The following is an 18,916-nucleotide window of genomic DNA, read 5'->3' on the forward strand; positions in this document are numbered from 1 at the left end:
CCACCTTAAGGATAGCAAATAGCAGTGATCCCCAACCAGTAGCTCGCGAGCAACATGTTGTTCTCCAACCCCTTGGATGTTGCTCTCATGGTCCTCAAAGCAGGTGCTTATTTTTGAATTCGGATCGGATTATAATGAAGGAAATGGGCGCTGATGGTTAGTAGGACCGCATCAACTAGCTGATTTGGTCCTCGGTCGCAGGAAAAATCAAACCTCCTCGATTGATATCTGATCAATATTTGGTCTGAGATCGATCAGGGAAACCCGTCGGAAACCCCCACTCATGGGCAGATGTATGGCCACCCTTATTTCCTTAGGCTAATATCACACGAGAAGCAACCTGGGCTTCTCTCTACCTACGCTTTTGCTGCAGGTGGAGAGAATCCAAGTCTGCACCTTGTGTGACATTAGCTTTAAGCAACAGGGCTACTGATTTTTGTGTGGGAATGCTCCTCAATGGCCATATTTGGGGGGGGGGGTATTCGTCTATGTCTGTGTATAGCATGAATGTCTTTTTTATACAAACATTCTCACGCACAGGTACACAATACACACACAAACTCCACTGTGCTTTTGAAATAGATTTTACTGGTGCCAGCAAATAATTGCAAATACTTCACACCGCAGCATATTCATAGCTACATTTTTATTTTTCTTGCTCGTGTTTGCTCCCAGGAAAGTTATTTGAACTCGGCTTGAATACTGTGTGCTGAGATTGTGAAAGCACTTAGGTATTTCCAGGGGCACTTTAAAAGCAGAGGTAGATTGAGCTCTTGCAGTCATCTTAGCTTATCAGCCAACGGAGATACATTCCATTGGGCTGCTCCCTTTTTAGTCAATTCTGGCTTAGTTCCACCTACAGTTCAGCCTGGCAGCCTCTGAAAGGAAAGTCACTCACTCAGCTTCAGTTTCCTCTGCTACTCACACAGGAATCCAGCCTCCAAGTTCCTCTTCTTAACTGCTGGAAATCTGGCTCTGCCTCCCAGGCTCTGCTCACATCTCTCCCAGACTGACAGCCATGGATCCTGACCAGCAAACGGCACATTCTCGTGCTGCCAATTAGCAGGCAAGAGCCATTAAACAGAAGCTCACAGGGTCCTGGCAGAAAGGTGCTCCGGCATACAAGCTATTGACAGAATTTGCCCAAGAGGGGACAATGTTTAATTGGCACAAGTCCTTCTCTATTGTGCCATCCTGGATAAGAGGTAATGTACAATCCATTGTATATTGATACCTTGCACCTTTTAGCAGTTCTTGTCTCTAATTTATATTCCTGCTCAAACAGGAAAATAGGCTTTCATCTAGAAATGTGAAGTGTCTGTAAAATATAGGGGGGTTCTATGTATGAGACGTTTTCTTTTGTGGTTCAGAAATATTGGGGAGCCACTTTCGTTTAATTATAATGTTCACATCTTAAAAAAAATAACATGAAGTCATGATATGAAGCAGTTATCTAAAAAAACTTTAGATAAGTTTATAAGTTTCTGTTTTTTTAGGACTTTAGAATGGGTATGTTTTAATCAAATGATTTATGTTAATGGGTTGAATGTCAAAATGATAAAAGTGATCAGAAAAGAATTTTCGACCATTTTCTTTAACTTGCAGGAATGATAAAAGCAGAACAGAAAAGCAAATCATTTTTTTTAAAATCTAGGGGGCAGATTTACTAAAGGGTGAAGAGACTAACGCTGGCGATGATTCGCCAGTATTAACATTTTTAGGCATTCGCCAATTTACCAATCGCTAGCGAAAGAGACAGATGCTAGCGGTCATTCACACTCACAATCGCCAGGGGAATTGTCACTCTGGCGAATGGACGTTACTCCGCAAATTCACTAAGATGCGGATTTTACTGAACGTTACCCGTTTCGCCAGAATTGCCTGCGCCAGCTCAGACAAGGAGAAGTGCATTAGAGTACATAGATCTTCCACAATCTTCTGTTACTTACATCATATTTTTAGTGGAAAAAGTTTCTAAGTCCCAAAAAACGCTGGCGTCTAACGAAGTTTCACTAGGCATAATTGAATGCTAGCGCAACTTTGTTTTGATTGCCGAAGTAACGCTAGCAAAAATTTGCCAGCGTTCGGTGCCCTGGACGCAACTTCGCATTTTAGTAAATTAGCGTTGTCTGAACAAATTTTCGCCTGGCAAAGTGTAGCGATGGGTGCGAAGCTTTCACTAATGTTAGTAAATTTCCCATCAGGTCTTTAGGTGAAGTAAGGTATATATTGGCTAGAGCTATGAGACATATTAGAAGACAGTAAAAATGCATTTTTTCTATGTAATTGCTACAATATAGCTAGTTTCCCCATGCACTAAAATGTGGCTTCTCTGTATACGGAACAAGAAATTTCTCCGTAGAACTGGTTCGCATGCGATTGGACTAGAAATTGTTGCTTGACACTGGAAAGCTTGTTGTAGTACAATTGTGAGACTGGGATAGCTCTTTTCTATTATGAATACACCCCCTTGCCCGAGTCTCTGGCCATTCTGTATAGTGCTGTGCACTTGCCTTAAACTGCAATAAAACCATAGGAGACAATAGTAATAGTAGTGAGCCATTGAAACGCAGATCACTGCTCTTTCATTCTGTATATACCTGCATTTTATTGAACAGATCTTTTTGTGCTACGTGCAAACTGGTAAGGTTCTTCGGTGCTGCTTACTGGCAGAAAGGCCATTTTACAACAGCAATTATAACTATGATTTAAAATGAAGATTTTGCCTTGACTGTGGTTTCTAGAGCTGCTCTTAGGGGGTGTAAATAAGAGCAACTGCACTGTGCTCTGTGTTCAATGGGATCCCAAACAAAAGCAGTGGTAATTAGCAATTGCATGGTATAAGGTATAGCGGAGCAATATGGCGTCATTAGAACATGATGGAAAAAAAATGGGAAAATAATAAGATGAATTTCCCCTTGGCCGTGACTTTTCCAATGTTAATGCTAGAGGCACTATAGACTTCTCTGAGAGTGACCTATGGCATGTCGTATGGCTCATAGATATAACTGATTTAAAGCGATATGTTTCTGGTGCAAATGAACCCTAAATCTGAAACTATATAGTTTTTGCAACTATTCTGCCAGAGTGATAATGTATCTGTTGACATTGGCAACCTGCACTACAAGTATCATAGTTAAATCATCTTAGCAAAGTCTGAACTCTGAATCAAGATCATGTAGAATACGTTAGTATTATTTGTTTCATAACTGGCGGTCATTTTAAAAAAGATTGTGTGGCTTTATAAAATATGGCTAATTAAATATAATTAAGAATATAGTGTTAAACATGGATAATGTTTTGTTATTGACATGAGTCTATTTGGCTATTTGGCTAATTATAAACTGCATTCTAAGAATTAGGCTAAGGTGTGTACTACATTGCAACAATGTGCAATAGGAATGCACTGAAGTGTAATAATCCCAGTACCCAGATTTAGGGGGTTATTTACTAAACTCCGAATGCACAAATCACGAAAAATTTTTGATTTTTTTTTTAATAAAATGGGAATTTTTCGTAATTTATCAAACCCTGAGGATGGAAAAGTCAGAATCAGAAAATCCGGCATTTCAGACCTGTCGAGGTTGAATATAAGTCAATGGGAGAAGTCCCAATGATGTTTTGATGTGCACTGGGTTTCGTGCAATACCCTGAAGTTTTCTGAGTTTTCGGACAAAAATCTGAGTATCGTGAAAATCAGATAAAAAAATCCAAAACAATCGTGAAAATCTGATTTTTTTTTTCCCTGTGAAGCAAATTTTCAGCAAAATTTAATAATAAATAAGCATAAAAAACCTGAGTGGATTTGATCGGAGTTTGTAGCAGAAAATATTGAGATATATATTTGATAAATAACCCCCCACATGATTGCAGCTCAACAAGCTGGATTTGACATATTGGGGCATATTTATCAAAGAGTGAAGTTAGAGATCAGCACAGTCCACTAGAGTGAAATTCTGCCACTCTCCATTCATTTCTATGGAGTATTTATCAATGGGTGGAAGTGAAAGTTCATCCTTTGATAAAAGTGCCTTTGAAAATCCAAAAGAAATGAATGGAGAGTGGCAGAATTTCACTCTAGTGGACTGTGCTGATCTCTAACTTCACTCTTTGATAAATATACCCCTCTGAGACCTTATAGCTGCCAGCTACCCTTATTCCCAAGGACGGTGCCTTGGGACTCAGTTGCCCCTGATATTTTTTTAATTCATCAACAGCAAAACTGCATCCTTTAGCAATTTAGCACCCCAGGGTATAAAAATACCCCTATGATCTCCTAACTCGGCATCTTACATGACTTCCACTATGGAAGGAATGAATTATTACATGCACAGAACATTCCTACTCTGCATGTTTGTATTAAACATATGCATGAGAGCTGCCATAGTGATCGCTGTGTCTAAATGAAATCTGTTGGGAAGAATTCAGCCAAAGCAAAGAACATGGCTAATCCCACTCATGGGTATAAGTGCAAATATGCAGAAAAGGAACATTTAGGGGCCAATTAATTAACTTCGAGTGAAGGAATAGAAGAAAAAATACTTTGAATTTCAAAGTGTTTTTTGGCTACTTCAACCATCGAATGGGCTACTTCGACCTTCGACTACGACTTTGACTTTGAATCGAAGGATTAGAACTAAAAATCGTTCGACTATTCGACCATTCGATAGTTGAAGTACTGTCTCTTTAAGAAAAAACTTCGACCCCCTAGTTTGCCACCTAAAAGCTACTGAACCCAATGTTAGCCTATGGGGAAGGTCCCCATAGGCTTGGCTGAGTTTTTTTGGTCGAAGGATAATCCTTTGATCGTTGGATTAAAATCCTTCCAATCGTTCAATTCGAAGGATTTAATTGTTCAATCGACTATTCCTTTGATCGCTCGATCGAAGTATTTGCGCAAAATCCTTCGTCTTCGATATTCAAAGTCGAAGGATTTTCATTCCCAGTCGAATATCGGGGGTTAATTAACCCTCAATATTCGACCCTTGATGAATTTGCCCCTTACTGTACACAGGCTCTGCACTTTTTTTCTTGGCTGGTTTATGAAATATATTAAAAACATAAATGTTGTACTGTAAAAAAAAAGGTTCAATCGTAGGGGCTTAATAAGTGCAGCCCTAGGTCAGAACTTATTTGTTGTCCATGACTCTTGTTCCAATCTGAAACAATGATACAAATTTGAAACTGCAGCTATAGATTCTTGTACCATCCCAGTGTAATGGGATTGTTTTAAGCTGGATCCTGATCAAAGAGATGCTGGAATTAGCAGACTGCCTTTGAGCAAATGAAGTCTATTCCATACCTTATAACATCTGTCTAAACATGATTGGGAGCTGTTTAAAGACAGTGACTCTCAGCCTGTCCAAACACCACATGATCTTATCCCTGCCACAGATCAAGCCGTATATTTTGAAAACAGGTTATTATTTTTTTTTTCTTTGTGTCTGAAGCCTTAAATTATAAAAACACACCGCTGAAACTTTCAGAAGGTTTAAATGATGCATTAGATCAGCGGTGTTGTTACAGTGTCGTCTGGTTGCTCTAACAGAACAACAGAGCTGTTTTAACAAATACAACAATGTAATGCTCTTTATTTCCTTTAAGATACTAAACACGGTTGACATTTACCCTTCAGTCTTCTTTGTTCTGGTTTTAACATGCCCAGAATGTCTTATCTGTCCTCTTGTCAGTATTCAGATGCATGACGTTGTGTGTCTTCCCATTGAATTCCCCACCACCAGATCTCTTGAGAACACTGGAGAGGTGTGAGAGCATTCTCCAACGAAACAGCGAGATTGTCTAAATTTAGTCAGGACTTTTGGGGGCCGATTCACAAAGGGTCGAATATCGAGGGTTAGTTAACCCTCGATATTCGACTGGGAATTAAAATCCTTCGACTTCGAATATCGAAGTCGAAGGATTTTAGCGCAAATAGTGCGATCGAACGATCAAAGTATTATTCCTTGGATCGCGCAATAAAATCCTTCGAATCGAACGATTCAAAGGATTTTAATCCAACGATCGAAGGAATATCGTTCGATCAAAAAAACTTAGGAAAGCCTATGGGGACCTTCCCCATAGGCTAACATTGGGTTCGGTAGCTTTTAGATGGCGAACTAGGGGGTCAAAATTTTTTCTTAAAGAGACAGTACTTCGACTATCGAATGGTCGAATAGTCGAACGATTTTTAGTTCGAATCCTCCGATTCGTAGTCGAAGTCGAAGGTCGAAGTAGCCCATTCGATGGTCGAAGTAGCCCAAAAAACACTTCGAAATTCGAAATTTTTGTTACTTCGAATCCTTCACTCGAAGTTAGTGAATCGGCCCCTTAAACTTGATCCAGAGAAATTTGAAAGCTCAATACAAATGGATGCCTGTTTGTAGAGAGTACTGATGCTCAAGACTCTCGGTTGCTAGAACACTTTGGGTAAGTTTACTGACTACGGTGAAAATTCGCCAGACGGTTTTGCAGCCCTCACAACACTTCGCCAGTCGAAAATGAATTAGTCAACGCTAATTTACTAAAATACAAAGTTGCATCCAGGGTGCGGAATGCTGGCAAATTGTCGCCAAATCTTCAAAGCGAAGATGCGCTAGCATTCAATTCTGCCTAGCGCAACTTCGTTAGAGGTCTTCGCTCAGGCTAATTTGCATATGGCGGGAAATTTAAACTTGAATGGACGTATATGTTGCAGCAAATACATTACATTACACAAGTCCAGGGAAACTTAATAAAGAAAATAGAGTTGTTATAATGTCCTACACATGAGCCCAGTGTATAGTTTATGTGTCATATGTTAGAAAATGTATGGGGGAATCCGGTTACCCCAAAAAAAAATTTAAGGACTTTTGCAGGCTATCACTCTGAAAAACGGAAAAGACGCCAGTGTTTTTTTGGAAACTTTTTACCCTAAAAAATATGATGTAAGTAACAGAAGAATGAGGAAGATCTATACACTCCAATGCACTTTGCCTGGTCTGAGCTGGCGAAGTCAAGTCTGGAAAAAGAGGTAACGCTCAGTAAAATACGCATCTTAGTGAATTTTCGGAGTAACGTCCATTAGCCAGAGTGAAAATTCGATAGAGTGTGAATCACCACTAGCGTCTATCTCCTTCGCTAGAGAAGTGACGCCTGCATTAGTAAATCTGTAAAGTCCCTGAATCTTCGCCAGCGTTAGTCACCTCGTCCTTTAGTAAATCTGCCCCTATGCCTCCTTTCAAAATATGCAGCTTGCTGTGTCCACTACCACAAGGATCCCCCCAAATTCCAGACCAAATAAAACCCCTAATTTGTATATTTTAATTTTAATTAAAAAAATTGAATCATCTGTAAACAAAACATTATTGCTTTCAGTTGTCCAGAGCTCACATGAAATTAAAAGTCACATGAATTTAAGGCTTTTGCTTTGGTTCGGTCGGGTACTGTGTACAACTACAGTAGCTATAGTTATACTTATTCCATAGACAAAGCAGACAGTTCATTGAAGATTGAGATAAAATGTAAAAACGCATCTTTCACTTCTTTTTCTTGCTTCACTGAATTTCACACGTATGTGAAATTAAAAGGGGGGCTCACCTTTACAGTAACTTTTATTATGTTAAAGCACGGCACAATTCTAAGCAACTTTTCAATTGTTTTTCATTATTTATTTTTTTAGTTTTATAGTTATTTGTCTTTTTCTTCTGACTCTTTGCAGCTTTCAAATGGGCTTCGCTGACTCCCTTCTAAAAAAACAAATGCTCCGTAAAGCTACAAATGTATTGTTATTGTTACTTTATATTACTGATCCTTCTATTCAGGCCTCTCCTATTCATATTCCAGTCTCTTATTCAAATCAATGCATGGTTGCTAGGGTAATTTGGACCCTATTTACCAGATTGGTTAAGATGCAAATTGAAGAGCTGCTGAATAAAAAGCTTAATAACTCAAAAACCGTCAATAATTAAAACTGAAAACAAATTGCAAATTGTCTCAGAATATCCCTCTCTACATCATACGCATTAAAGTTATCCCAAAGGTGAACGACCCCTTTAAGTAGGATTGTAGCAAAGGTATTGATTGCCTATGGTGTGGAACAACTCTAGGACAAACCTTACACAGTGACCCCTGACCTCATTTCTATGGAGAGGCTTTTGACAAATCCCTTATCACTCAAGGGAAAATAAGAAAGAGCTGGAATGGACAGAAAGATGTGACTCAGCTACAATTTCACATTTGGATGAATGGGGGAAGCCCTTATGTAATTTTATCTTTCTAGTGATACTTAGCTGGCTATAGACACAAAGGGGCACATTTACTAAGCTTGAGTGAAGGATTCGAATGAAAAAAACTATTCGTCCATTCGATAGTTGAAGTACTGTCTCTTTAAAAAATACTTCGACTACATACTTCGACAGTTTATGATCAAATAAAAATCGTTCGATCGAACGATAAAATTCTTCGATCGATCGATTAAAATCCTTTGAATCGTTCGATTCGAAGGATTTTATCGTTCGATTCGAAGGATTTTATCGTTCGATCGAACGATTTTTATTTGATCGTTCGATCTAAGTATTTGCGCTTAAATCCTTCAATTCGATATTCGAATTTGAAGGATTTTACTTCGAGGGTCGAATTTGAGGGTTTATTAACCCTCGAAATTCGACCCTTAATAAATCTGCCCCAAAGATATAGGGGGCAGATTTACTAAAGGATGAAGTAGCTAACGATAGCGACATTTCAGCAGAAATACCATGCGCAGGCAACAATTTGCTAGCGAACGGGACCATCACTATCAATTATTTGCTCTCTACCGCCAGATGACTTTTTACTCTTGCGACCGGTATTCAGTAAAGTGTGAATTTTAATGAACGTTACCTCTTTTGCCAGAGTTGACTTGGCCACCTCAGACCAGGCGAAGTGCTAAAAAGAAGCTAGATCTTCCTCAATCTTCTGTCACTTACATCATATCCTGTGTGTCGAAAATGCATTAAAGTTCCAAAAACGCTGGCGACTTTTCCTTTTTTTAAGCAGAATTGCCTGCAAAACTTTTTTTGGGTAACCAGTTTTCTCCATATATTTCCTTACATATGGAACTTTCATTTTACAGAGGGCTCATCTGTAGGGCATTATATTAAAGGAGAAGGAAAGGTACTTTTTAATACCTATCTGTAACTGTTGCTCGGACGCACCCCTCCTGAACCGCTATACTTGCGCTGCCCAATTCGGTCTCCCGCACTGACACCAAGCCATTGAAGTTTTAGCCCACTACTGACTTTGCGGCCGCCATGTTGGCCGTGTGCGCGTCACATCCTGTGTCTCCCTCTGTGAAGTGCGCAACGATGACGTTGCCTTGTACCACCTGAACTGATTACCGCTCGCATGGGGGAATCTGGTACGCATGCGCAGGGCTTGCAAAATTTCTACTGCGCATGTGCGAGCCCTATTAGAGCCAATTTGGATAGCAAGAGGGATGGCTTTTTTATTATATGCACCTTGCAAAAATTTGCAATATGATCTTGGGTTACAGCAACAGGGAAAAACATATAGAGGAACGATTCCTGTAAGTATCTCTCAACTTTGTGGCCAATGTATATAACTTTACTTGTAATTTACCTTTCCTTCTCCTTTAACTCACTTGTCTTTATTAAGGTTCCCTGGACATTCGTACTAAAAAGTGGTAATTTCAAGCATTTGCACCAACATTTATAATAAAGACGTTCATACAACTTTAAATTACCTGCCCTATGCAAATTGACCTAAGCGCAAGATCACTGCGAATTTTCGCTAGGCACAAACGAACTCTAGTGCATCTTCGCTATGAAATGCTCGCACTGCAGAAGTAACGCTAGCGAAAAGTCACCAGTGTTCGGCGCCCCAGGGCGCAACTTTGCATATTTGTGAATTAGCGTAGTGGTAGCGAATTTGCGCCTGGCGAAGTGGTGTGATGTGTGCGAATCGGTCGCTGGCGACAATTTGTCCTTTAATCAATCTGCCCCATGGTGTTGCTGGGCATAATTTTGCATATTTTGGGAAGAAGGGGTACGGACTAAAACTATTTTTATTTTGAGAAAGCTGGAAGGTGTGGCACCTAACTTAATTTCTTTTTATGAGAATGTAAGTAGAGACCTCGATTCTGGGATGGCAGTGGATGTGATTTACTTAGATTTTGCTAAAGCATTTGATACAGTGCCACACAGAATGTTACTGGTTAAATTAAGGAATGTTGGCCTGGAACATAGTATTTGTACCTGGATAGAGAACTGGCTAAAAGATAGACTACAAAGAGTGGTGGTAAATGGAACATTTTCTAATTGGACCAGTGTTGTTAGTGGAGTACCGCAGGGCTCTGTACTAGGTCCCTTGCTTTTCAACTTGTTTATTAATGACCTGGAGGTGGGCATTGAAAGTACTGTTTCTATTTTTGCAGATGATACTAAATTGTGCAGAACTATAGGTTCCATGCAGGATGCTGCCACTTTGCAGAGTGATTTGTCTAAACTGGAAAACTGGGCAGAAAACTGGAAAATGAGGTTCAATGTTGATAAATGCAAGGTTATGCACTTTGGCAAAAATAATATAAATGCAAGTTATACACTAAATGGCAGTGTGTTGGGAGTTTCCTTAAATGAGAAGGATCTAGGGGTCTTTGTAGATAACACGTTGTCTAACTCTAGGCAGTGTCATTCTGTGGCTACTAAAGCAAATAAAGTTCTGTCTTGCATAAAAAAGGGCATTAACTCAAGGGATGAAAACATAATTATGCCTCTTTATAGGTCCCTGGTAAGGCCTCATCTGGAGTATGCAGTGCAGTTTTGGACTCCAGTCCTTAAGAGGGATATAAATGAGCTGGAGAGAGTGCAGAGACTAAGTGCAACTAAACTGGTTAGAGGGACGGAAGACTTAAATTATGAGGGTAGACTGTCAAGGTTGGGGTTGTTTTCTCTGGAAAAAAGGCGCTTGCGTGGGGACATGATTACACTTTACAAGTACATTAGAGGACATTATAGACAAATGGCAGGGGACCTTTTTACCCATAAAGTGGATCACCGTACCAGAGGCCTCCCCTTTAGACTAGAGGAAAAGAACTTTCATTTGAAGCAACGTAGGGGGTTCTTCACAGTCAGGACAGTGAGGTTGTGGAATGCACTGCCGGGTGATGTTGTGATGGCTGATTCAGTTAATGCCTTTAAGAATGGCTTGGATGATTTTTTGGACAGACATAATATCAAAGGCTATTGTGATACTAAGCTCTATAGTTAGTATAGGTATGGGTATATAGAATTTAATTAAAAGTAGAGAGGGGTGTATGTATGGATGCTGGGTTTTCATTTGGAGGGGTTGAACTTGATGGACTTTGTCTTTTTTCAACCCAATTTAACTATGTAACCCTGTGACCCTGTTTGCTTTGTTAAAGAACATTTCCACAACACAGCATACCCCTTAAAGTTATAGCTTATGTTGTTGCTGTCTATGGAGAATGACTGATCTGATATCGCCCATATGCATTCAAGCAAATATGTAGTTCAAGAATGTTATGTAGAACAATTTGTCCAAACTGCTTTTACCCTCTGTGCTATTTGCATTGGGCATTAACGATTCAGATGTGTGTTAGAGTTCACTATCACACTGGTGCTGCTAACCTCTAACAATGCATGGCAAGTTTTTATCTTGTTTAATACTTTCCTAATTAGATTCCTCCAATCAAATATAATTCAGAACTTCTTATAATGGTATGAAGTGATGATACAATGTCTACATGGCCGTTGCTGGGCATGAAACTGTCATTCTGCCTTTACACTTGAACTATAGTGGACATATTAGAATGCATTACCAATTCAAGGGCAAGCAAGGTCAACTATGTTTGTGCTGTTTGGCAAACCTAACTCATGAAGCTAAGCAGGTGCACATTCTGTTACTCAGTATAAAGAAAGGAACTTGTTATCATCCTACAAAGGAATGTCTGTTAAGTGGGTCTTCTACCTTAAAACTGATAAAGTAAGACTCAGGCCGAAACATAAAAAGCAGGAAATGTGTCAGTGAGATGGAGGTTATCAGGTTGAGAATTAACAGTTCCTGACCTTGTTTCTCATATATTCACAAAGATATCTAATAAAAAGATATAATGGGGATTATAGGAATTGATGGACACTGGTTATATAATTAAAAATAAATGAAGACAGAGAAATACAGATATTATTGAGGGGTTTTAACTACGGTATGTTTTTCTTTGATATGGTTCTATACAAATATTAGTGGGGCTTTAGCTCTAAATTGTAGAAACAAATAAATACTAATAATAACTAATACGTATTTATGTCTATAACCAGACAACAAAGGCAGGGGAAGTCAATATCAACACCATGGGGTAATGTGTAACTACTATGTGGCTAGGTTACATTTATTTTAGAGTTGCCAAGTTAAGTACTTGTTCACTAAAGCAAAAAAAGAAAAAATGGGGGAAAATATTTATTTATGGAGAAAACACCCTGGAACTAGTGTCACATTTGGCATCTTTTACGGCTGATGGTTTGCTGGTGAAGTTAGACTGCATGATCTTACACATTATATTCCTATTATCCTTTGACCTTAGTAATAAGACAAAACACTCAAGTTTTATAAAAATAGCGCTATTTTAATGAATTATTATGCATTGTGACAGAATAAATGGCTTCATGCAAAGACCTGTTGTATCTTTCTCGAGTCATTTATGCAAATGATTTGCAGTACTGGATGAACACTTGCTCAGAAGCAAAACATTATTCTATTCATTACCAATCCCATGTGATTTAGCAATAAGATTTGCTTGAGTTTAGTCAAAGTTTACAGAACACAATAGCAAATATAGTACAAAACCGATCTATATATATTCTTGTCTAAAGTATCTGACTTTTTAACAGGGAAAAAGACAGCTGAAACTGGGGGAGAGGTGGTCCTGACACAAATAAAGAAAATAACTCAAGAAAGTGATCCTGACCTGATAGAATCATGTTGCCCAAATGGAAACACCTTTCTCCAACTCCACAAATCCTCTGATCAGCAAAGTAATTTGCCCAATAAAGGAAACCAATCTGGAACAGTCTATGACAATAAGCTCTCTCGGCTGGCAGTCTCGGATTCAATTTCCCGCTTGAAAAAGTTATATAAATTTGAATCCGAGGATTCCGGTGTTGAGATGCCAAGCGGTGCCAATTCGCCATCTACTCCTAAAGGGTCTGAAAAGAGCTTTGTGATGCACAGGCGGGACTCTTCATGTGATTCTGGGGTACTCAGTGCATCTTCATCTCCCACTGTAGGTCATCTGGAAATAAAGCCACATGCCCTCAAAGAAGAGAGCCACACATTTCTCAATGGAATTGAACACTCTGAGGACTACATTAGTAATGTTACACAAAGTGGAGAGGATCCTGAAACTACCATGGAAGATTTCATAGAGTGCCAAGAAGAGGAAGAGGATATGGACTTGCCATCCAGCAATAGCCAAAACAAATCTACAGAAGACGTCTCCAGTGATAAACTTTCATCTGCGATGGGAGACGACAGCAAATCCATGAATGATTTTTACAAAGACACCTTTGATGGGATTGATGATATGCATATGGACAACCAACTGAAAAGATACCCAACAAGTGACAGTCTGGATGAATACATGGACGAATGTTGCAGACTCAGTGAGGTAAGAATAACAATATAATATTTAGAAAAGTTTTATATAGAAAGCTATACATATTAAGGGCTTGTCTTTGCCTAAAACAGCCTACTGTCTGTTAACTGTAAATCTGAAGACTCAGTAAATGAAATATAAAAGTTATGCCTCATGATGATTGTACTTCCTTTTGGCAAAAGTTATAATTCAGCAAGGGTTACAAGCAGGATGGCCCTATTACTGATGAAATTCCATGCTTGAAAAATACAGAATAAAAAATTTAAATATTTGAAAAAGAAACTACACACACATACAAGAAGTAATTGCAAGTTAGTTAAATGTTAGTTTTATGATGTTCTACCCCTTTAGACAGAGTGTAGCTGACATTGTTCCCTTTGTAGTAAACTACAGTTTGAGACTTTCTTATGAGTTTAGTGCAGTTCCTGGCTTTTGAAGTGAATGGGATTGGCTAGATAACAACTCAGAAAGTCCCTTTCATTTGTTACATTTCCTCATTGTTTTGATGCATTACTTCTTAGTAGGTATGGGCGAATTTTCTCACCTTGTTTTGCCGAAAAAATGACACCCATAGACCTGTATGGCGTTGTGCATCAAAATAAAAAGACGCGCGTCAAAAAAAACTTTAATGGGCGGGAGGCAAATTTTTGGCAAAACGGAACAAACTCGCCCATCCCTACTTCTTAGATTTCAAAACCGTCAACTCTGTCAGTGTTTTTGGGTGGAATTCTACTTAATAAAATGAGGAACTTTAGAGTTGGGTCAAAATGTTCCATCTTGCTTACTGATAACCAGGGCTGTATTTCTCTATAGGAATCTGAAAGTCTGTGCCTAGGGCGGCTGTTTTAGGGGGGTCCTGTCATCAGGCCCGGATTTGTTTAAAGGCCACAAAGGCCTGGGCCTAGGGTGGCATAATTTTAGGGTGGCATGCCAATGAGATAAGTCTTGTGCATCCGTACGCACACTTATAAAGGTGGGAGCCTGAAGGGAGGAATGGGGCGACAAGAGGTCCCGGCCTAGGGGCAACCTATATATATATAAATGCGGCCATGCCTACCATTGGATTTAGCTTTAAGTGTACAGCAGTGGGCTGAGGGGGTATACTTTGTCTATGTGCCAGTTACTGCATGTGGCAAGGACTACACATTATACAATAATACAGGGGATACGATGAGAAAGAGTGAATTAAAACAGAGAATTGAAAAATAAATAACTGCAAGCAAAGTGGAACACTGAATTAAATGAAAAAGATGAGGTGTAATTTAATCCTTTGCAGAAAAAAATCCCTAAACCTCAGCCAAATGGTTTGCATTATAGCTAAGAAAAGCCCATGGGTTTAGGAGCCAAATACATTTTGAAAAAACACTTTTTTCAGTCTTCCAGGGTCATTGGAGAATTTATTGGCCAATTAATCAAACTACGGGATTCTTGTTCCCCTTCAATTAACATTAAGGCAAAGCAGATTTTAGGAAGGATTAAGAATGGAAACCTGGAGAAGAATGTTCGGGGAGCGGTACCTTGGTTATATTATTAAATGAATTGAATTTTCACATTAAACAAGACACTTTATTTGCTTGAAAAGCCCTGATCTCTGTCTCTGGAATAGACAACAACCTTTCCACCTTCCATCAGTTTTATTCTTATTCAGTTAATTTGCAATTGTCCCTCGTACCGAACAAAAATCACATGAACTGCTGCCCAGTGCAAAGCAACAACACCCATTACATAATGCTTAAAGCACATACAAAAAAACATTTAAACACAAACGTGTGGAATTTATTCCTGCCTCACTAGATCTGCAGTTTTTCCCGGTGGTATAATCATCAAAAATCTTGGGCTCAACATTTTCTTAATTATTTACATTTTACACAGAAATGTTATTTCCAAAAAAACAGCCTTTAGAAGATTGTTGGCAAGTGGCTAGTACTTTTTTTTCCCTATAGTTTCAGAGCTCAGATTTATACTCAGCATTGACAGACAGTTGACTTATAGCAAAACTGTATCATTATTGGACATTAAAAAAAAAAAAACAAGCCGGCAATTTATCTTTTGATGAAAACAGTTTCATGAACGGAGATATTGTTGATTGTTTGACATTGTTTCAAAAGGCACATTAATCTTCCATACACATGGCAAACAGTGAAGAAATTAAAGAGTATTATAGCATTGTTGGCTGTGTTTAGGCTGAATTAAAAAAGATTACATCCATCGGACAAATCAAATATACATTTCTGGATGTTTTTTTAATAAATGTGGCATTTTTTAAAAATGTCACGTATTTTGTACCTCACTCATTTTATACCTGATTTCTTAGATATATAAGTAGGGAACGGATCAATGTTTTGTCAGTGGCCACAGAAAGAAAAAGTATGTTAGCCTTATCGAAACAGCACTGTTACGGTTTCCAAAGGACTGTCAGAATTGTTAAGGGCAGTGGCACCATAAAAATTAAGTCAGGCTTCATTAACTTATAAGCGAAGCTTATTTTATTTGGCCTTACCCTTTGTTCTTGAAAACTGGGCAATTTCATGGCAACTTTCTGGAGACAGCCATAACAATCACTATACCGCATGGGTAATTTCACTGCAGCTATAAAATCACTGTCTAGTTGTCCCATAGGGAAATAACACAGTAGTTGTTAATGGCTGATATACTCAACAGAAGTCATGTTGGGACTTCACTGCACAATTGCCAGATGATTATGTGACCTGTGTCTATAAGCTCTGGAGCTGCAGGACATATTTGTACACGGGTACCTGACTTTTTCTAATTAAACTAATTACAGTAGACTGCTTAAGGCACAAGTACATTCGCGCTACGGACATGCCTTCAGGCCACGGTGTGGTTAACCATAACGCAAACCTTGCTTCCTAACTGAAAAAGATATTGCATGAATATTATCAACTACTGTGAACTGTATAAATAAGTATTAAAGAAATATCATCAACATTTGGCAGAATTACCCAAAAGCAAGATACCCGAAAGCAAGATGGTTCTTAACACGCTTGTCCATGACTTTAGCCATACACATTGTTTCTTTTGCTTATATTATTTAAGCAACTATAAGCTTGTCAGCCACATGGTGAAGTGGATTAGTTAGTTTTCCAGCAAATTACAATAAACTAGCTGGGATATCATTATTAAAGAACAGCAGCCTAACAAACAAGTAATGTAGGGCCAGATCTAGTCATTAGTCAATTCCTTCTTTAAATCTAAAATTATTAACAAATGCAAAAATGTACAATTGGCCTATTAAAATTGTTGTTAAGAAACAACAAGTGCTGGTCATTGTTTAATTGGGATACTTAAAGAGATAGTAAACAAAGTGATTACTTTTAAAAAATGTTTAGGCTACTGCCTCTCTGCTCTGATCCAATCCCTGGTGTGTCTGTACCCAGCAATACTTTCAGCCTGGGAGCACAGTGACAAAATAACTCAACAATTTAAGATAGGGCCACACGTGGGCCGAAATCAGCACCGGAGCCGACACAAAGGTTCTGGACACGAAAGAAGATGGAGTATACTGCTCACCGTGGGGGCTGAAATCGCCCTACAGATTTCAGCAGGCTGATTCTGGCCCCGTTTGACCCTAGCCTTAGGTACACAGCTAATACTGCACATTGGATCAGAACTAACAACTGTGAATACCTTATAGGATACACATTTTCAATGCCAGAAAAATAGTTCTAGCACTGTATAAAATGTAGCCTAGTATGAAGGAAAAGCAAACAATCTGCCTTAGTGAGAGTGCCATTTTCCTAGCTAGGTTAACTGCCATTGTTCTTTGTTTCTTTGCAGTATCTCTGTGCAAGCCAATGTCTCCAGGCCATGCAGGGTGCCTGCCAACTTAAAATGACTAAACTGTCCACTGGATATCATGGCTGTGTTTTATTGTTAGTTTTCAGCTGCTTGGTCATGTTATATTTATGGCAAAACATCCTTAGGAATGCAAGGAGCAATAACTGCTTTCACCACTTAAGAATTGAGAGGCTTCTAATTATTCTTATTAAAGTATATTCATAAAGTGCTATCCTATACGACAGTGGTGAACAATGGTAGGATGTTTATACATACAGATTTCAAATAAATACAGCTATAACCTCTGCTGACTATGGCATTGTATTAAGATAATTGCTGTAGAATTACTAATTTTCAGCCCCTAACACTGGCAGTAGCCTCCTTCTGGTTTCCGGAACCATTGTGTCAGTTTCAGAGCTAGTACTCAAGTGTCCACTGTACCTGTCATCCTCCTGCTAGAGAGAAAAATGTACTCCCTAGCTCGATGACCTGCCCTTTCATTTTCTGAAGGAAGTGGGTCATAAACCATGTGTTTCCTACCTGACTGAAAGTGCCCGGGGAAGTCGACTGTTAAGAAAAAGAAAGTAGTGTGGAAAGTATTAAAATTTGCACTTTTAATAGGCACTTGGATGTGGCCACACAAGTCTCTGGTGAAAATAGAGCTGACAGCATTCCACAGTGATGCCCATTTTTCATTCAATAAAGGCATGGTGGGATGCACTATGCTCATCTCTTGCTTAACAAATGGCACCATCCCTTGCTCAACAAATGGCACCCTTTTTTTTTATCCTGCAAGCCGCACTGGCCCATGGTAAGGATAGTTGGCATAGAATTTATCCTGCATGGCAGACAAGTCTTTTAAATCCCACTCCATCGGTCCATGGCAGGCAAGGAATTCAATAAGGTACTAGAATAATCTAGCCAATGGTAAATACAATATAAATTGTCACTTCACAGAGCTACACAGAGTGTTTTCAACTAGAATTACAATAGACCCTGTAAAGCAAGATAATACCAGTTGCAGTTCCAAGTCATAAACTTCCCTTTGTGTTTCATCTCCACCTTCATTACACATTCTGTTTATTGTTTGTACGTAACGTCACGCGGCCAGTAGCGTCATTACATTTCCCCTTCTGAGTAGTGACTCAGTCACACTCACACACTTTTAAAATGCTTAAGAAAAGCAGGTTTTGTTCAATTATCCAGGGGATGTTGAAAACAAGAAAGGGATAATCATGCCATTAGGTTGTTTCTAGTAACTGCAGACATAACTACTGACTAATAGGATGTTGAAGAACAGATCAAAAAGCTAGCAATGCTTTGTAGACTTGAGCAGGAACTGTCCAGCTGCCTGAGAAATAGAATTTGGATCTCCTTTGTTAGCTGTTCGCACCCTGCTTTTCAAGGAAACATTGTCATTTACTAAATCTTTCTTATCAAGGACAAACTTAGGACAAACTTAAAACCTTTTAATGT

The 18,916-nt window shown here is 38.9% G+C and overlaps 1 protein-coding gene across 1 annotated transcript in view; it reads left to right on the plus strand.

Annotated features, from left to right (window-relative positions):
* Window positions 1–788: 788 nt before the first annotated feature.
* LOC108697436 overlaps window positions 789–18,916 on the plus strand; it is a 37,685-nt gene continuing 19,557 nt past the window's right edge. The window contains exons 1-2 of the mRNA XM_041570980.1: window positions 789–1,205; window positions 12,879–13,654. Of these exons, the coding sequence (XP_041426914.1) occupies window positions 1,157–1,205; window positions 12,879–13,654 (825 nt within the window). The 5' untranslated portion in view covers window positions 789–1,156. The remainder of the gene's footprint in view (window positions 1,206–12,878; window positions 13,655–18,916) is intronic.

The sequence above is a fragment of the Xenopus laevis genome, chromosome 7S (assembly GCF_017654675.1).
Source record: "Xenopus laevis strain J_2021 chromosome 7S, Xenopus_laevis_v10.1, whole genome shotgun sequence".
NCBI classification, from domain to species: Eukaryota; Metazoa; Chordata; class Amphibia; order Anura; family Pipidae; genus Xenopus; species Xenopus laevis.